At 42.8% G+C, this 12,018-nt stretch overlaps 1 protein-coding gene across 1 annotated transcript in view; it reads right to left on the reverse strand.

The window, feature by feature from the left end:
- LOC116903891 (alpha-2-macroglobulin) overlaps nucleotides 1–9,699 on the reverse strand; it is a 49,396-nt gene extending 39,697 nt beyond the window's left edge. The window contains exons 1-8 of the mRNA XM_032906652.1: nucleotides 9,569–9,699; nucleotides 7,507–7,690; nucleotides 5,970–6,126; nucleotides 5,758–5,810; nucleotides 3,386–3,406; nucleotides 2,956–3,124; nucleotides 2,383–2,467; nucleotides 102–222 (exon numbers count right to left, since the gene is read on the reverse strand). Coding sequence (XP_032762543.1) covers nucleotides 102–222; nucleotides 2,383–2,467; nucleotides 2,956–3,124; nucleotides 3,386–3,406; nucleotides 5,758–5,810; nucleotides 5,970–6,126; nucleotides 7,507–7,690; nucleotides 9,569–9,666 — 888 coding nt within the window. The 5' untranslated portion in view covers nucleotides 9,667–9,699. The remainder of the gene's footprint in view (nucleotides 1–101; nucleotides 223–2,382; nucleotides 2,468–2,955; nucleotides 3,125–3,385; nucleotides 3,407–5,757; nucleotides 5,811–5,969; nucleotides 6,127–7,506; nucleotides 7,691–9,568) is intronic.
- Between the last annotated feature and the right edge of the window lie 2,319 nt (nucleotides 9,700–12,018).

Consider the following 12,018-nt stretch of genomic DNA (forward strand, 5'->3'; position numbering starts at 1 on the left):
AATGATATTTTTAGCTAAGTCATTTATTTATTTTTAATTCCCTAGAGATATTATAAAATTCTCTTCCTGCCTTAGCGCCACGTTGCTGGCGACAAGCCTACCTGTTGGCTGAGTTTCTCACAGAAAGCCACGGACTCTTCGCCGAAGCAGTTAGAAGGATTACTGTACTTTCTGCAAATGTTTACAGTCACACGTCCTGGAACAGGCTTCCCATAGGTGTATCTGTCATTAGAATATTGCCAAATGACGCAAAGCTAGCACCAACGTCCCTGTTTCTTCCTTCTGTGAGTCCTCCTCCTATGATGTTGCAAACCCCTTCAGCTCTGTCAGTCTTTTCTCTAACTCCTCCATTGGGTTCCCCATGCTCAGTCCAAGGGTTAGCTGCAAACATCCTCATCTGTATCAGTAGGGCTCTAGTAGAGCCCTCCAGCCACATATGTAGCAGAGGATGGCATTGTCCAGCATCAACAGGAGGAAAAACCCTTGGTGCTATAAAGGCTCATTTCCACAAATAGGGTAATACCAGGGCATTGAGGTTGGGGTGGGAGGGTGGGAGTGGGAGCATTCTCATTTATGTAGGGGTGTGGTGAAGGGGTATGGGTGGTATAAAGAAGACAACATTTGAAATATAAATACATAAAATATCCAAGAAAAATAAGATTTAAAAAATTAATTCATTTTCAAAATACTAATGGCTTATACAAATATTCAAGGAATTGTACAGTTTGGGTACTAAGTTATCAATAAATATATTTTTTTTTTAAAAAAACGTCCTCCTCAGCTACAGCAATTCATTCTCAGAGTTCCATTCTGCCCTGTGCGGGGGTCACAAATTACACATCAGAGGCAGATGAACTCTGACTCAGAAAACCTCCTCGCCACATGCTAGGTCTCACTGCACTCTCCTTTTGTCTGGCATATTTTTTAAATTTTAAAAACTGTAATTGAATTTATTTTGAGATAGTTCTGCAGCCTAGAGGAGCCTTGAACTCATCATCCTCCTGCCTCAGATCCCATTGTGTTGAGATTACAGGCATGTGCCACCATATTCAGTTCTTGCCCTTTCCCTTCCTCCCCTTACAGCCCCCATCCCACTTTCTTGTCACACATATTCTCTTCCCTTTCCCTTCTCAGGGGGTCCTAGCCTCTCAGTGTATGCGCATGCTCTCCCCCACTTATATGTGCTCATATGGCCATTCCGAGCTAGGATCCACACCTGAGAGACGATGCATGATTTCACGTACTTAAAAGTGACACCAGCAAACTCACAAATAGAAACTGAAACCACAGATATTTTCACAACTACTAAAAAATTCAAACTACTGCTTGATGTAGCTCCAGTACAAATCTCTGCCTTTGTAAGGTTTCATGAAGTGAATACTGTTCTGGGATACACGTCACGGGGGACTGTTTTCTTTGCCTCTGTTCTCTTCCTATTTCAGGTATCATCTGTGTCAGTTTGCAAGAACATTGATTAGCAGTTACAGGGGACTTGGTGGCCATGACTTGGAAGCAGCTGATAGTATGTGTGCCACATGCATGATGTCACGGCAGTGCTAGTCTGAAGCAGCCAATCTCATGTGTGCCACGTGTATGATGTCAAGGTGGCACTAGTCTTTTTGCCTCCTGTCCTGTTACTGCCACTACAGGGCTCTAAGAATGGGGGCCTAAGATACTGCAGACATTTCTGGGTTTAAAGGAATCATCCCAAAAGAGCATGTTCAGTCCCTCGGTGAAAATGGTGTACAGAGAGGGAGGTGACAGGCCTGCAGCAGCCTGGTGATTTAAGCATGATGTAGATTCCAAATCTACTCTTTTTACACAGTTTGCAAGGTCAAGTCCACGACCTGTTACTGACTGACATTCCTCTATGTGCAAGTATTACTCATCTCCCTCCTTAGAGTATTGCTAACACTTAAGGCTAAGGGAAAGCCAGCATCCTTCAGTGTACTTGTGTGAGTGTGTGTACATGTGCATGTGTGTGGACACATGTATGTGTGTGCATGTGTGCAAGTCTGTGTGTGTGCATGTGTGTATGCGCACACATGTTCACATGCGTGTATGTGTGCATGCATGCACACATGTGTGTATGAGTATGCATTTGTGTGCACATGTGTGTGTATGTATGCATGCACCTGTTTGTGTGTGTGCATGTATATAGCTTTCTCACTTGTAAATTCAATCCAAGCCATGTGGCTTTTCTATTAGTGGTCCCCACCTCACTGAAAGTTATAGAAATGTTGATAAGGATATAAAAGAAAATAAGGAAACCCAAAAATGGAACTCAAAGTTCCCATGTGGCCCCTGCTCCTGGGAAATCATCCAAAATATCTCAAACAATGAATCTGCTTCACAGAGTTGTTTTCATTTTTGTCAACTCACCTTCCACACACGGACACATTCATCTCTTCCTCCAGGATGGTGATTGTCTCTGGAACGGTCACTCTCACTTCGAACTTGGGAAGCACTGCGGGCCACAGTAAAGGAGGTTAGTGCTGCTCTTCAGAGTTGAAGGCTCTCATATCCCTAGTTCTTCATATCAGCTCTCTCATGATATTCTGGCATTTTGTAAAGGTAACTCCACTCTCCAGCTTATCCACACTCACTTCATTCTCAAACACACACTTTGATTAAGGAACTATGGCAGATCATTATAATCTCAACAACCCCACCCCACCCTGTCTCTCTTCCTGCCCCTGCTTCCTTTCCCTTCCCTTCCCCCTTTCCACTGTCACTACTGGAACAATATTTTATTTTGGTCATTCACAGCATTGCTACGAACAACTGAACTAAATGAAATTTATTCACAAATCACTCATGCCCCACTGGGCTTTAATGTGATTGGTTCTACTCTAAGCTTGAAATCATCCACAGGAGACCAAACGAATCTAAACAAGCCCGACACTGAGCTCCAGAGGTCTCAGTTATGAAAAACAATGTTCCCACAATCCGTACCGAATTCCTCCACAGAGAAAGGGTGCTCGACGGTCCTGCCTGATTCTGTACGTATCACCACCTTGTAGGAGCCCTGAGTGGGCTCTGAGGAGAGGGGGAAGGACAGCTGTTTGAGGCCACCCTCTAAGTTGAAATTCTGCCATTGTGCAATGCGATTGTTTTTGGGATCCTGTAATAAATAACCATGATTCATTAAAGTGCAAAGAACACCATAGATTATGAAAGAAATCTATGTGAATTTCCGTGTTATCCATAAAGAAGGCAAATGAGAAGGGCCCAGAGGGCAGGTGAATTCCAGTCATGCATTCCTGGTTGTGCTGGGAAGTACTCCCTTCCCTCAAGTGTCAGGCATATTATAAGAAGTCCTCAAAGAAGGTTCCCCCTGAAATGTTTGCGTTTTCTCTATTTGTGGACTATTTGTGTTACTCACCTGAATGTACAGTAGAGGAATCTGAAAGGAAAAAAAAAAGAATTTTATAATGTTCTGAAATATTCTCAGTTCTAGTTTACATGGGCTAAATCAACATATATAGAATCTCAATATCTCTCTCTTATATATCTACTTCACACAAAATCATGTTGGCTTGGAAAAATACCATTTCTTACTACATATATATATATATACATATACATATACATATGTATATATATGTGTGTGTGTAAACATATTCTACAAATTAAATTTTTTAAAAATTTGTTTTAATTAACTCATTTCAAACAATTAATAGGTCATGTTAAGCATTAGTAGGCTATGGGCAATGGATATTCATTGTGTACTATTGTTAGGAATCGCGTTTGCTAATCCCAGCCAAGAATATCCCCTGGCTGTGCAACATCACAGACTGAAAAATAAACACATAACTAGTAACTATGTAGCCAGTAACTAGTCAGTAACTAGCCAGTAACTAGTCCTGGACTCAGTTGTTGAGATTCATTACTGGGTGCTTCTAGGAACGAGATGGGATGGGAATAGCATCTCTACCGCCAAAGTTTATCCATTTATAAATCTAATATTGACTACATATCTAGCTGTTTGTTGTGTGCCATTCTAGATGCTGAGAACAGGAGAACAGAGCAGTATGGAAAAGAACAATGTGTCTGTCTACCCTTGTTCTAAAAGGATGGACAAAGAAGAAAAAAAACTCTATATGATATGTTTGGCTTCATACATAGGGTTTGATGTGTGTGCATGTGTCTCTGTGTGTACATGTGTTGAGTCACTTGATATCACACATACATGTCAAGCTGACAGAGTGGTGAATATCATATTTGATTTCAGGTAGAGTGTAAGTGGAAGCTGAGAGACAATATTAAGTTTACTCCCATGGTCTTGTTTACAGATGTTGGGCAAAGAGTACAGTTCAGGTCGTAAGAAATGGTATTCTTCCAAGCCAACATGATTTTGTGTGAAGTAGATATGGGAGTGAGAGACAGAGAAGCCCAGGCCACTGCATTTCCTCTTGCCTTTGGAGTTAAAAGAGAACCGAGTCTTTGTGAGATGGAAGATGTGGTGGAAAACTCAGCTGAGAATGGAGAGTTGGCCTGTCACCCAAGTGGTGGCAGGAAGAGTCGTGAATCCTCAAAAGAGGAACAAACTGAATACCCCCAATTTCTTTCATAGCAATCTTTGCATCTCTAAGAAATAACACTTAGATTTTCAGACAGCTATCCACTGTTTATTTTCATACTTTGTTGTGGTTTGCCTTGCCAAGATGTGGTGTGGATAACATGGTTGGTGAACAGAGTTGGTGGACTGGGTGATCAGCATATTGTTGGTTTTGTAAATTGCAGAATGGTAATAATGATGCTTAGTTCACCTATGTATAGGGAAAGGTTTTTTAACTGGACAAAAAGGGGGAAATGTTGTGGTTTGCCTTGGGGTTTTCTCTGAATTTGTTAAATGAGCAAATTTGGGCAGAGGTAGGAGTTGGGAGGAGAGGGGATTAGATTCAGAGGTTAGGTTGACAGTTGACAGTTGGAGACAGTTGAGCGAGTGGAACCTGAGCAGGGGGGTGAGGATTGACAGTTGAGGGAGGAGGGGTTAGAGAAGGAAGCCAGGAGGAAGAAGAGAGGAGTTGGAGGCGATGGGGAACTGAGAGGGTTAGAGGTACCAGGGGAGAAGAAGCTGGAGACTTGGTAAATAAAAGGTGCAGGGATGAGTAATTTGGGAACTGGGATTAGGACAGTGTAATGTGGATCTGCCAAATCTAGGCGCTGGATTGCTTTAATGCTAAATGAGTGTTTTTTTTTAAAAGAGTCTCAATTTAAGTAAGTGTGGCTGGGCTGAGTTTATGCCAAGATATCAGCAGATATCTGGGGCACTGAGGTGTGGAATCCTAGCAGGGGAAAAACACCAGTTGTATGCTCTTTTGTGTAAGAGTCTCCGTATAAGAAAGTGTGTGGCTGGGTTGTGTTTCTGCCAAGATATCCAGAAGATATCTGGGGAAGGAGGTGTGGAACCCTAGCAGGAAAAAACACCTGAGGGAAAACATTCCACCCCGGTTTTCGTTTATACATTTTTACTTTTACTTTATTTTTATTTATTTACGACAACAATACTTCTCCTAGTTAGAAACCAGAGAGTAAGTTTAAATGTATGACAAGCAACTGAGTTCCAGATCACAACAGAACATGCTCTCTCCTGTTCGACCTGGGGGAGTGTTTTAAATGAAGACCCTGGACTATTGCAATGTGGGAACTCATTCCTCCACTCTCCAACTCCTCCTCCCTCTACAATCCAAACAGGGTCCTAGCCAATGTACACAAACAATTATAATTTTATGTAAGTAATAGGAGACTTACCAATTCATTAAGGGGATGGAAACTTTTGTCCAATGAGACAACACGAAATCTCACTGAAATAGAAATATTTTTGATGAGCCCTAGCCCTTGACCAGTCCTATCGGTGAGCAACAAAAACTGTCAAGGATCTAGGATCCCAGGGGCTGAGAGGGACAGGCAAGGAGAGAGGAGCTTCCTTTTTGCTGCTATCCTAATTGTGGACCTCATCATACCTGTCTGTCCTGGTTTGTAGATGGGCTTGTCAGTCTGAGCAAAGACCAGGCTCTCTTTCTTCTTAACCAGCACCGTGCTCCGCCTCCTGAACTCATGAGTTGCTCCTTTTACTTGGACAGTGAAAAACATCACCTCATCGGATGAAGACTGTGGGACCTGAAACACAGAAGAGAGTCTGAAAACGTGGAGTCTCTCCAGCCTCTTTCTCCTCCCCCTGTTCTATATCTCTATGGAGATCTCATTCTTTTTCTTGATTTCACTCCTTCATTCTCTTCTGGGAAGTTGGCATAGGCAAGGATTCTTATATTTTACAAATTGGAAGACCCAAGTTTAAGGTGAGGAAATACATTACTAAGAAGAGCTGCGACTGAAAAAGTCATCTCGGTTTGTATAGAAGACACAGTACAATCTTGACTCGGTTACACACTGTATTTGACCAGGTAATTACACACTAACAGAACACTGTGGAATCAGGTCTACAGGGTCTTAACACTATGGAAAAAGAAAGCATTTGGCAGTACTAGATTACAAGTATTCCCTGTGCATCCAGCTCTGAAGATATATTGGACTCCTGCTCAGGTTGATTTCTACAATTTTTACTCTTAAAAGAGTCTGAGGTAGCCTGTCAACTACCAGTGGTGGCTTATGGTTAACTTTAAACTAGCTTTCTTTTTTTCCTTTTTTCGGAGCTGGGGACCGAACAGGGCCTTGTGCTCACTAGGCAAGCGCTCTACCACTGAGCTAAATCCCCAACTAAACTAGCTTTCTTTATGAACATTAAAAAGGAATTTTAATTTTAAAAGTCACATTTCTTCCATTCTCTTCTTTTTTCTTTTTTTTTTTTTTCGGACCGAACCCAGGGCCTTGCGCTCCCTAGGCAAGAGCTCTTCCGCTGAGCTAAATCCCCAACTTCCATTCTCTACTGCCTGCTGTTTCTGTCATCCTCATTGTCGTCATCATTGTTGTTGTTTTGACAAATAGAATTTTTTCTCTGTTCATTGGATTTATTCTCAAATTGCTTCTTTTTTTTTTTTTATTAACTTGAGTATTTCTTATATACATTTCGAGTGTTATTCCCTTTCCCGGTTTCCAGGCAAACATCCCCCTCCCCTTCTTTATGTGTATTCCCCTCCCCATCCTCCCCCCCCTTGCCACCCTCCCCCCAACAATCTAATTCACTGGGGGTTCAGTCTTAGCAGGACCCAGGGCTTCCCCTTCCACTGGTGCTCTTACTAGGATATTCATTGCTACCTATGAGGTCAGAGTCCAGGGTCAGTCCATGTATAGTCTTTAGGTAGTGGCTTAGTCCCTGGAAGCTCTGGTTGCTTGGCATTGTTGTACATATGGGGGTCTAGCCCCTTCAAGCTCTTCAGTTCTTTCTCTGATTCCTTCAACGGGGTCCTATTCTCAAATCAAAATGCTTCTAATATGCAGTTGGAAACAGATGAGTTGCTCCTTAATCCCTACGCTTGGTTGCCATAGTTACATTCTTTATTGACACGCCTACCATCCCGAGGCTCCCACCCCTTGACTCACGGTGAAGGAGGCACAGTGGAATAGGTCCTTGTCAACCACAAGGTCAGTGAAGAGGCTTTGGTTCCCACGGACAGACTCCAAGGACACTCTCACCGCCACTGTCTCGTTTAGATGGCTGAACAGGAAGCAGGCCTTCTCGGGGGTGCCTGCGTGGAGCAGGGAGGGAACCATCACCATGTAGATTCTGAGGGTGGAAGAATGCAGTTAGAGGAGAGGGAAGGGGTTGTTGCTAGGAGCATCTCTGAGTCCCATCACGGTGCCACCATCATCATCCTTAGCTGTTGAGTAGGAGAAGGCAGACTCGGCTGTGGATGGCCTAAGAATCCCCTCCCCCCTCAGGCCATCGCAGTGAACGTCTTTGTTGAGAGGGTGGTGGGGGATAAGAAGGCACCCACATGTATTCAGCAAGCCTGTAAAACTTCCACATCAAGAACCTGCCTCTATTTTACAACTAAGGAAGCTGAGCCTCATGAAAACAGAGTCACTAGTGAGAGTCTCAGCTGCGGTTGCAGTTAACTAAGTCTGTGTGAGCTACCCAACCTGGATGCTTGCATCAAGTGGATTTGCCTTTCCAAATGTAGAGAAAAGCTCCATTCAAACATCATCCATCCTCTGGTAACTCAGGAACAGGGCAGACAGCTTATCAATAATGTATGATAAAGACTGACACTCCAGTTTCAAACAGCAACTCTCAAGAATGTTCTTAAATGCCATACAACTCTTAAGTAACACTCCAGTTAACTTCTATTTTTATTACAATTTCAAACAGTAAAGCCTTTTGATAACTTAATATAAGGCTTAATTTCTCTTAAGTTAGATTTCAACTTCTCCACAGAATTATTATATTAAATATTATAGGTAGTATCACCTGCTTAACAATAAATATTGAGAGATGTGGCTCATGACTTGAGAGGCTGAGACAGGAGGATTTCCACAAGTTCGATGCTGTCAGGCACCCTTAGCAAAACCCTGTCTCAAAACAAACAAACGAACGACGAGAGAAAATAATAAATAAATAAAATGTATAGGTTCTTTTTGTAATGCTCAAAAATTCTAATTTTTGTGCCACTTACTATTATCCAGAGTTTATACTATGATTTCTTTATGCTGCAAAATAACTCATGAACAATTCTCATTTTTTTTATTAACAGATAAATGTACAAGAAATATCACCTGTGGGTACGTAAGTCTAACAGTAACTCCTGTTTTATATATGTGGCCATAAATTCGTAAGTGTTAAATGCTTTCTTATGATTGGATTATTTTCAGAAGTTCTAGTACATAACTTACTAAAAATATGTTCATGACCCATATATATTAGATGTAAAAGTGAGATACTCTCACAGCACGTCTCTGTTGAGAATTGTGCGTGTTCCTCTCCCACCGTGAGCATTGATGATGACCCTGAGCTGGATATGCCTCATTAAAACAAGTAACATTCGTCTTATGTGTAAATATAGGCCCGAAGAAAAAGCCTCCAGTAACTACCTCTTTGTCACCGTTCCTTGTGCATCCTCTTGTATGACCTGCTCTAAATCAGCCAGAACCAGTGCTCCCAAGTATTGTTCCAGCCGTCTGTCTGGCCGTCTACTCTCCTTGGTTCATTTCTTTGAAACACAGAATCCATCGCTAGCTGATTTGCACACAATAGTTTTTCTCCGTAACAAAAGTCGTTTGCATTTTCAGCATCAACATCAACATTTGAAATCATTCCTAGGGGATTTTAAACCCGGGGACAAAGCGCCACGCTGGAGAGGCGTGTCTTTTCTGTCAAACGGACAGAGGAATGTAAAGGGGGCAGCAAGGACAAAGTCTCAACAGAGCCACATTAGGTTCTGAAGACACAAGTACCTAGAAAGGTCCTACATGTCCCGGGGGGAGTTTGGATATCGCGAAATCCAGAGAGCTAGAGAGAAATGATTAAAACTGTGTTGAGGAGGAAGAATGACTGAGGAAGGTTTGGAGAAATCTCAGAACCTCGGAGATGAGAAAGAAGGTCATGGTTTTAAGAAACGAGTAAACAGAAACCCTAATCAAAGCGTCTGGCATTTGCTGGACTCACGGTTTCTGTGGAGCTGAGGCATCGGTGGGCAGCAGCAGCAGCAGCAGCGGCAGCAGCAGTGGCAGCAGGGCCAGGCTTCGGAGCCTGTGCTTCCCCATGCTGCTGAAAGGATCGGAGACCTGGCTGCCTTGCACCCTGCTCCCCGCCAGAGATCTGGTCCTGAACGTGGTGAGGAGCAGCTAGACTTTATGCTGTTCTTTGTGCAAACAGCTGCTCCCACCCACACGAGTTCTCCAAACAAAGCTGAGGTTTTTGAACATTCTCTGAAAGGGTCACTGATAGCCTAATTACCGCCAAGGTTAATTCCTGACCCGTTAGCCAGAATTCCCAGAAGGATTAAGGACTTTCCAGTTACTGCTCACTTTTTCTCTTTTGTACATGAAACTTGATAATCGGCTTCTCCTCCCCCACGGCCTCTTAGGGATGCTCTGAGCTTCTGTCTGGATAGTTGGCAAGGAGGCTGTGGCTTAAGGAGCCCTGGGAGGCTTGAATAGTTCACTCCAACGGAGTGTGCCAGCAAGCTCTGGGCCACATAAGGCCTGTCTTTAACGCGAGGCCCATGATCAGCACCCTTCTATGGAAAGCATTTTGAACCAAACTAGGAAGTAGGTATTGACTTTAGAGGTATTATTATACATTAGATTGACTGAAAATGAAGTGTCGGGGCCAGGAGAAATGATTGATTCCTAATGCTTAGCTAGAATCTGGGTTCTGGAGGACAGGAGACAGGAGGGTCTTGGGCTTGCTGGTCAGTCAGTGTAACCTTCACAGTGAATTTCTAAATTCCAGTATAACATAACATTGACCTTAACCTTCACATATACTCTTTTCTGTTTTAAGAAGGTGAAAAGTAACAAGTGTCAAATAACCCCTTTTTACTGTGCCTAACCAACACCCCAGCTGACTTTGCCATTCACTACACAAACACTTTTGCCCAACACTCCCCTCTCTAGTCTCCAGGCCCTGAAGGCAATTTCATTAATTCATGCATCCATCCTCTCGTTGCTGCAGCTCCTTGGTTATTTCTAACCATTCATGGGTCCTCCTTGGCTAGGACCTAGCGATAGAATGTCAAATAAGTAGAAGTCAGAACCCATAAAAGTTCCAAGATACGGGGCAGGGGATAGGACAGATTTTGCATTTGAGTAGCCAACCGCTATCATTAGAGAAGTTGAAATCTCCTGAGGGCAGATGCCAGAGTCACACTGTATGTGGGCTGGAAACAACGTGGAAGGAAGCAGAAATCTAAAGTAAGCCGTAAATTCTGAGTGGTGGCTTGGCAGAGGAAGGAGATGGGCAAGGGGCCTTCTAAGCTTTAAAACGACATACATATTCAAGGGTAGCGATGATGAAATGAAATTTCTTTGTCCTGAAGGGAATGCCTAACTACTTAGGAGGGTGGTAAAGGGAGTTGGCTTTAAATCAGAGAAGAGCTTGGCAATACTAAAGCTCACATTTGATCCTTGAAGAGACCAGTCTTACTGAAATACGACGGAGGGGTGGCAAAGGAGATAATCCAGAAGACAAGAGAATGAGTGGATGGCGTGTGGGCAGTGGCCGGATGTTCACGATGGAATTGGAAGGAGGTTGCAGAGTGGCAGTATCTTTGAAAGAGAAGACGATAGGAAATAAAAGAAGTGTTTGTTTTAATTCCCCAGCTGGTCAGTAAGTGGATTGTGCTGCCTTTAACTGAGTAAGATGAGAAACAGACAGACAGGAGCAGGAACAAGGACAGAGGGCTGGGCTGAGAGAATGCATAGTTTTAGAAAGGGCTTGTGAGCTATCCAAGTATGCTGTTCTTGGTCTGTTTGTTCTAGGAGTGTAGTCTGCATCCTAACTTTGTATGCCATTACTTCTGTGAGTCATCGCCATGTTCAACTATTGATGTCCCGGGTCATAACTCAAAATTATATTGTTGCTGCTTTCTTTCTTTCTTTCTTTCTTCCTTTCTTTCTTTCTTTCTTTCTCTCTTTCTTTCTTTCTGGACAGGATCTTGAGAACACACATGATTTCTTGTAGGTTAAAATTGCCTGAATATGTGAAGTCCCAACATCCACCTGCTTGCACAGGCTGTGGAAAAGAATGGTGGTACTCAGAAGATGTTAATAAAACAAACAAACAAATACACTCAACTCAAGGGCCTGGGGAACTTTGTTAAGTTATGGGAAGAGCAAAAGTGGGATGGGGGAAGCTCAGGAGAATGAAGGGGTCTCTGAGTCCCAAGAAAAGGACCATTCTAACGAAGGTCATTTTACTAGATCAGCGTGATTATGAACTCATGCCAACACATCAGTAACAAAAGCATTAAAAATGGAAAGATACAAAGGACTTGCTTCGTGGCATCTTGGTTCAAACTGTAACAGAATTTTAGTTATTTTTTACAAGCAAGTCTTTTTCAGGGACGATCTCTTAAACAGGATGAATAAACCTTAATAAAATTTACTTGATCC

Source organism: Rattus rattus, chromosome 6 (genome assembly GCF_011064425.1).
Source record: "Rattus rattus isolate New Zealand chromosome 6, Rrattus_CSIRO_v1, whole genome shotgun sequence".
NCBI classification, from domain to species: domain Eukaryota; kingdom Metazoa; phylum Chordata; class Mammalia; order Rodentia; family Muridae; genus Rattus; species Rattus rattus.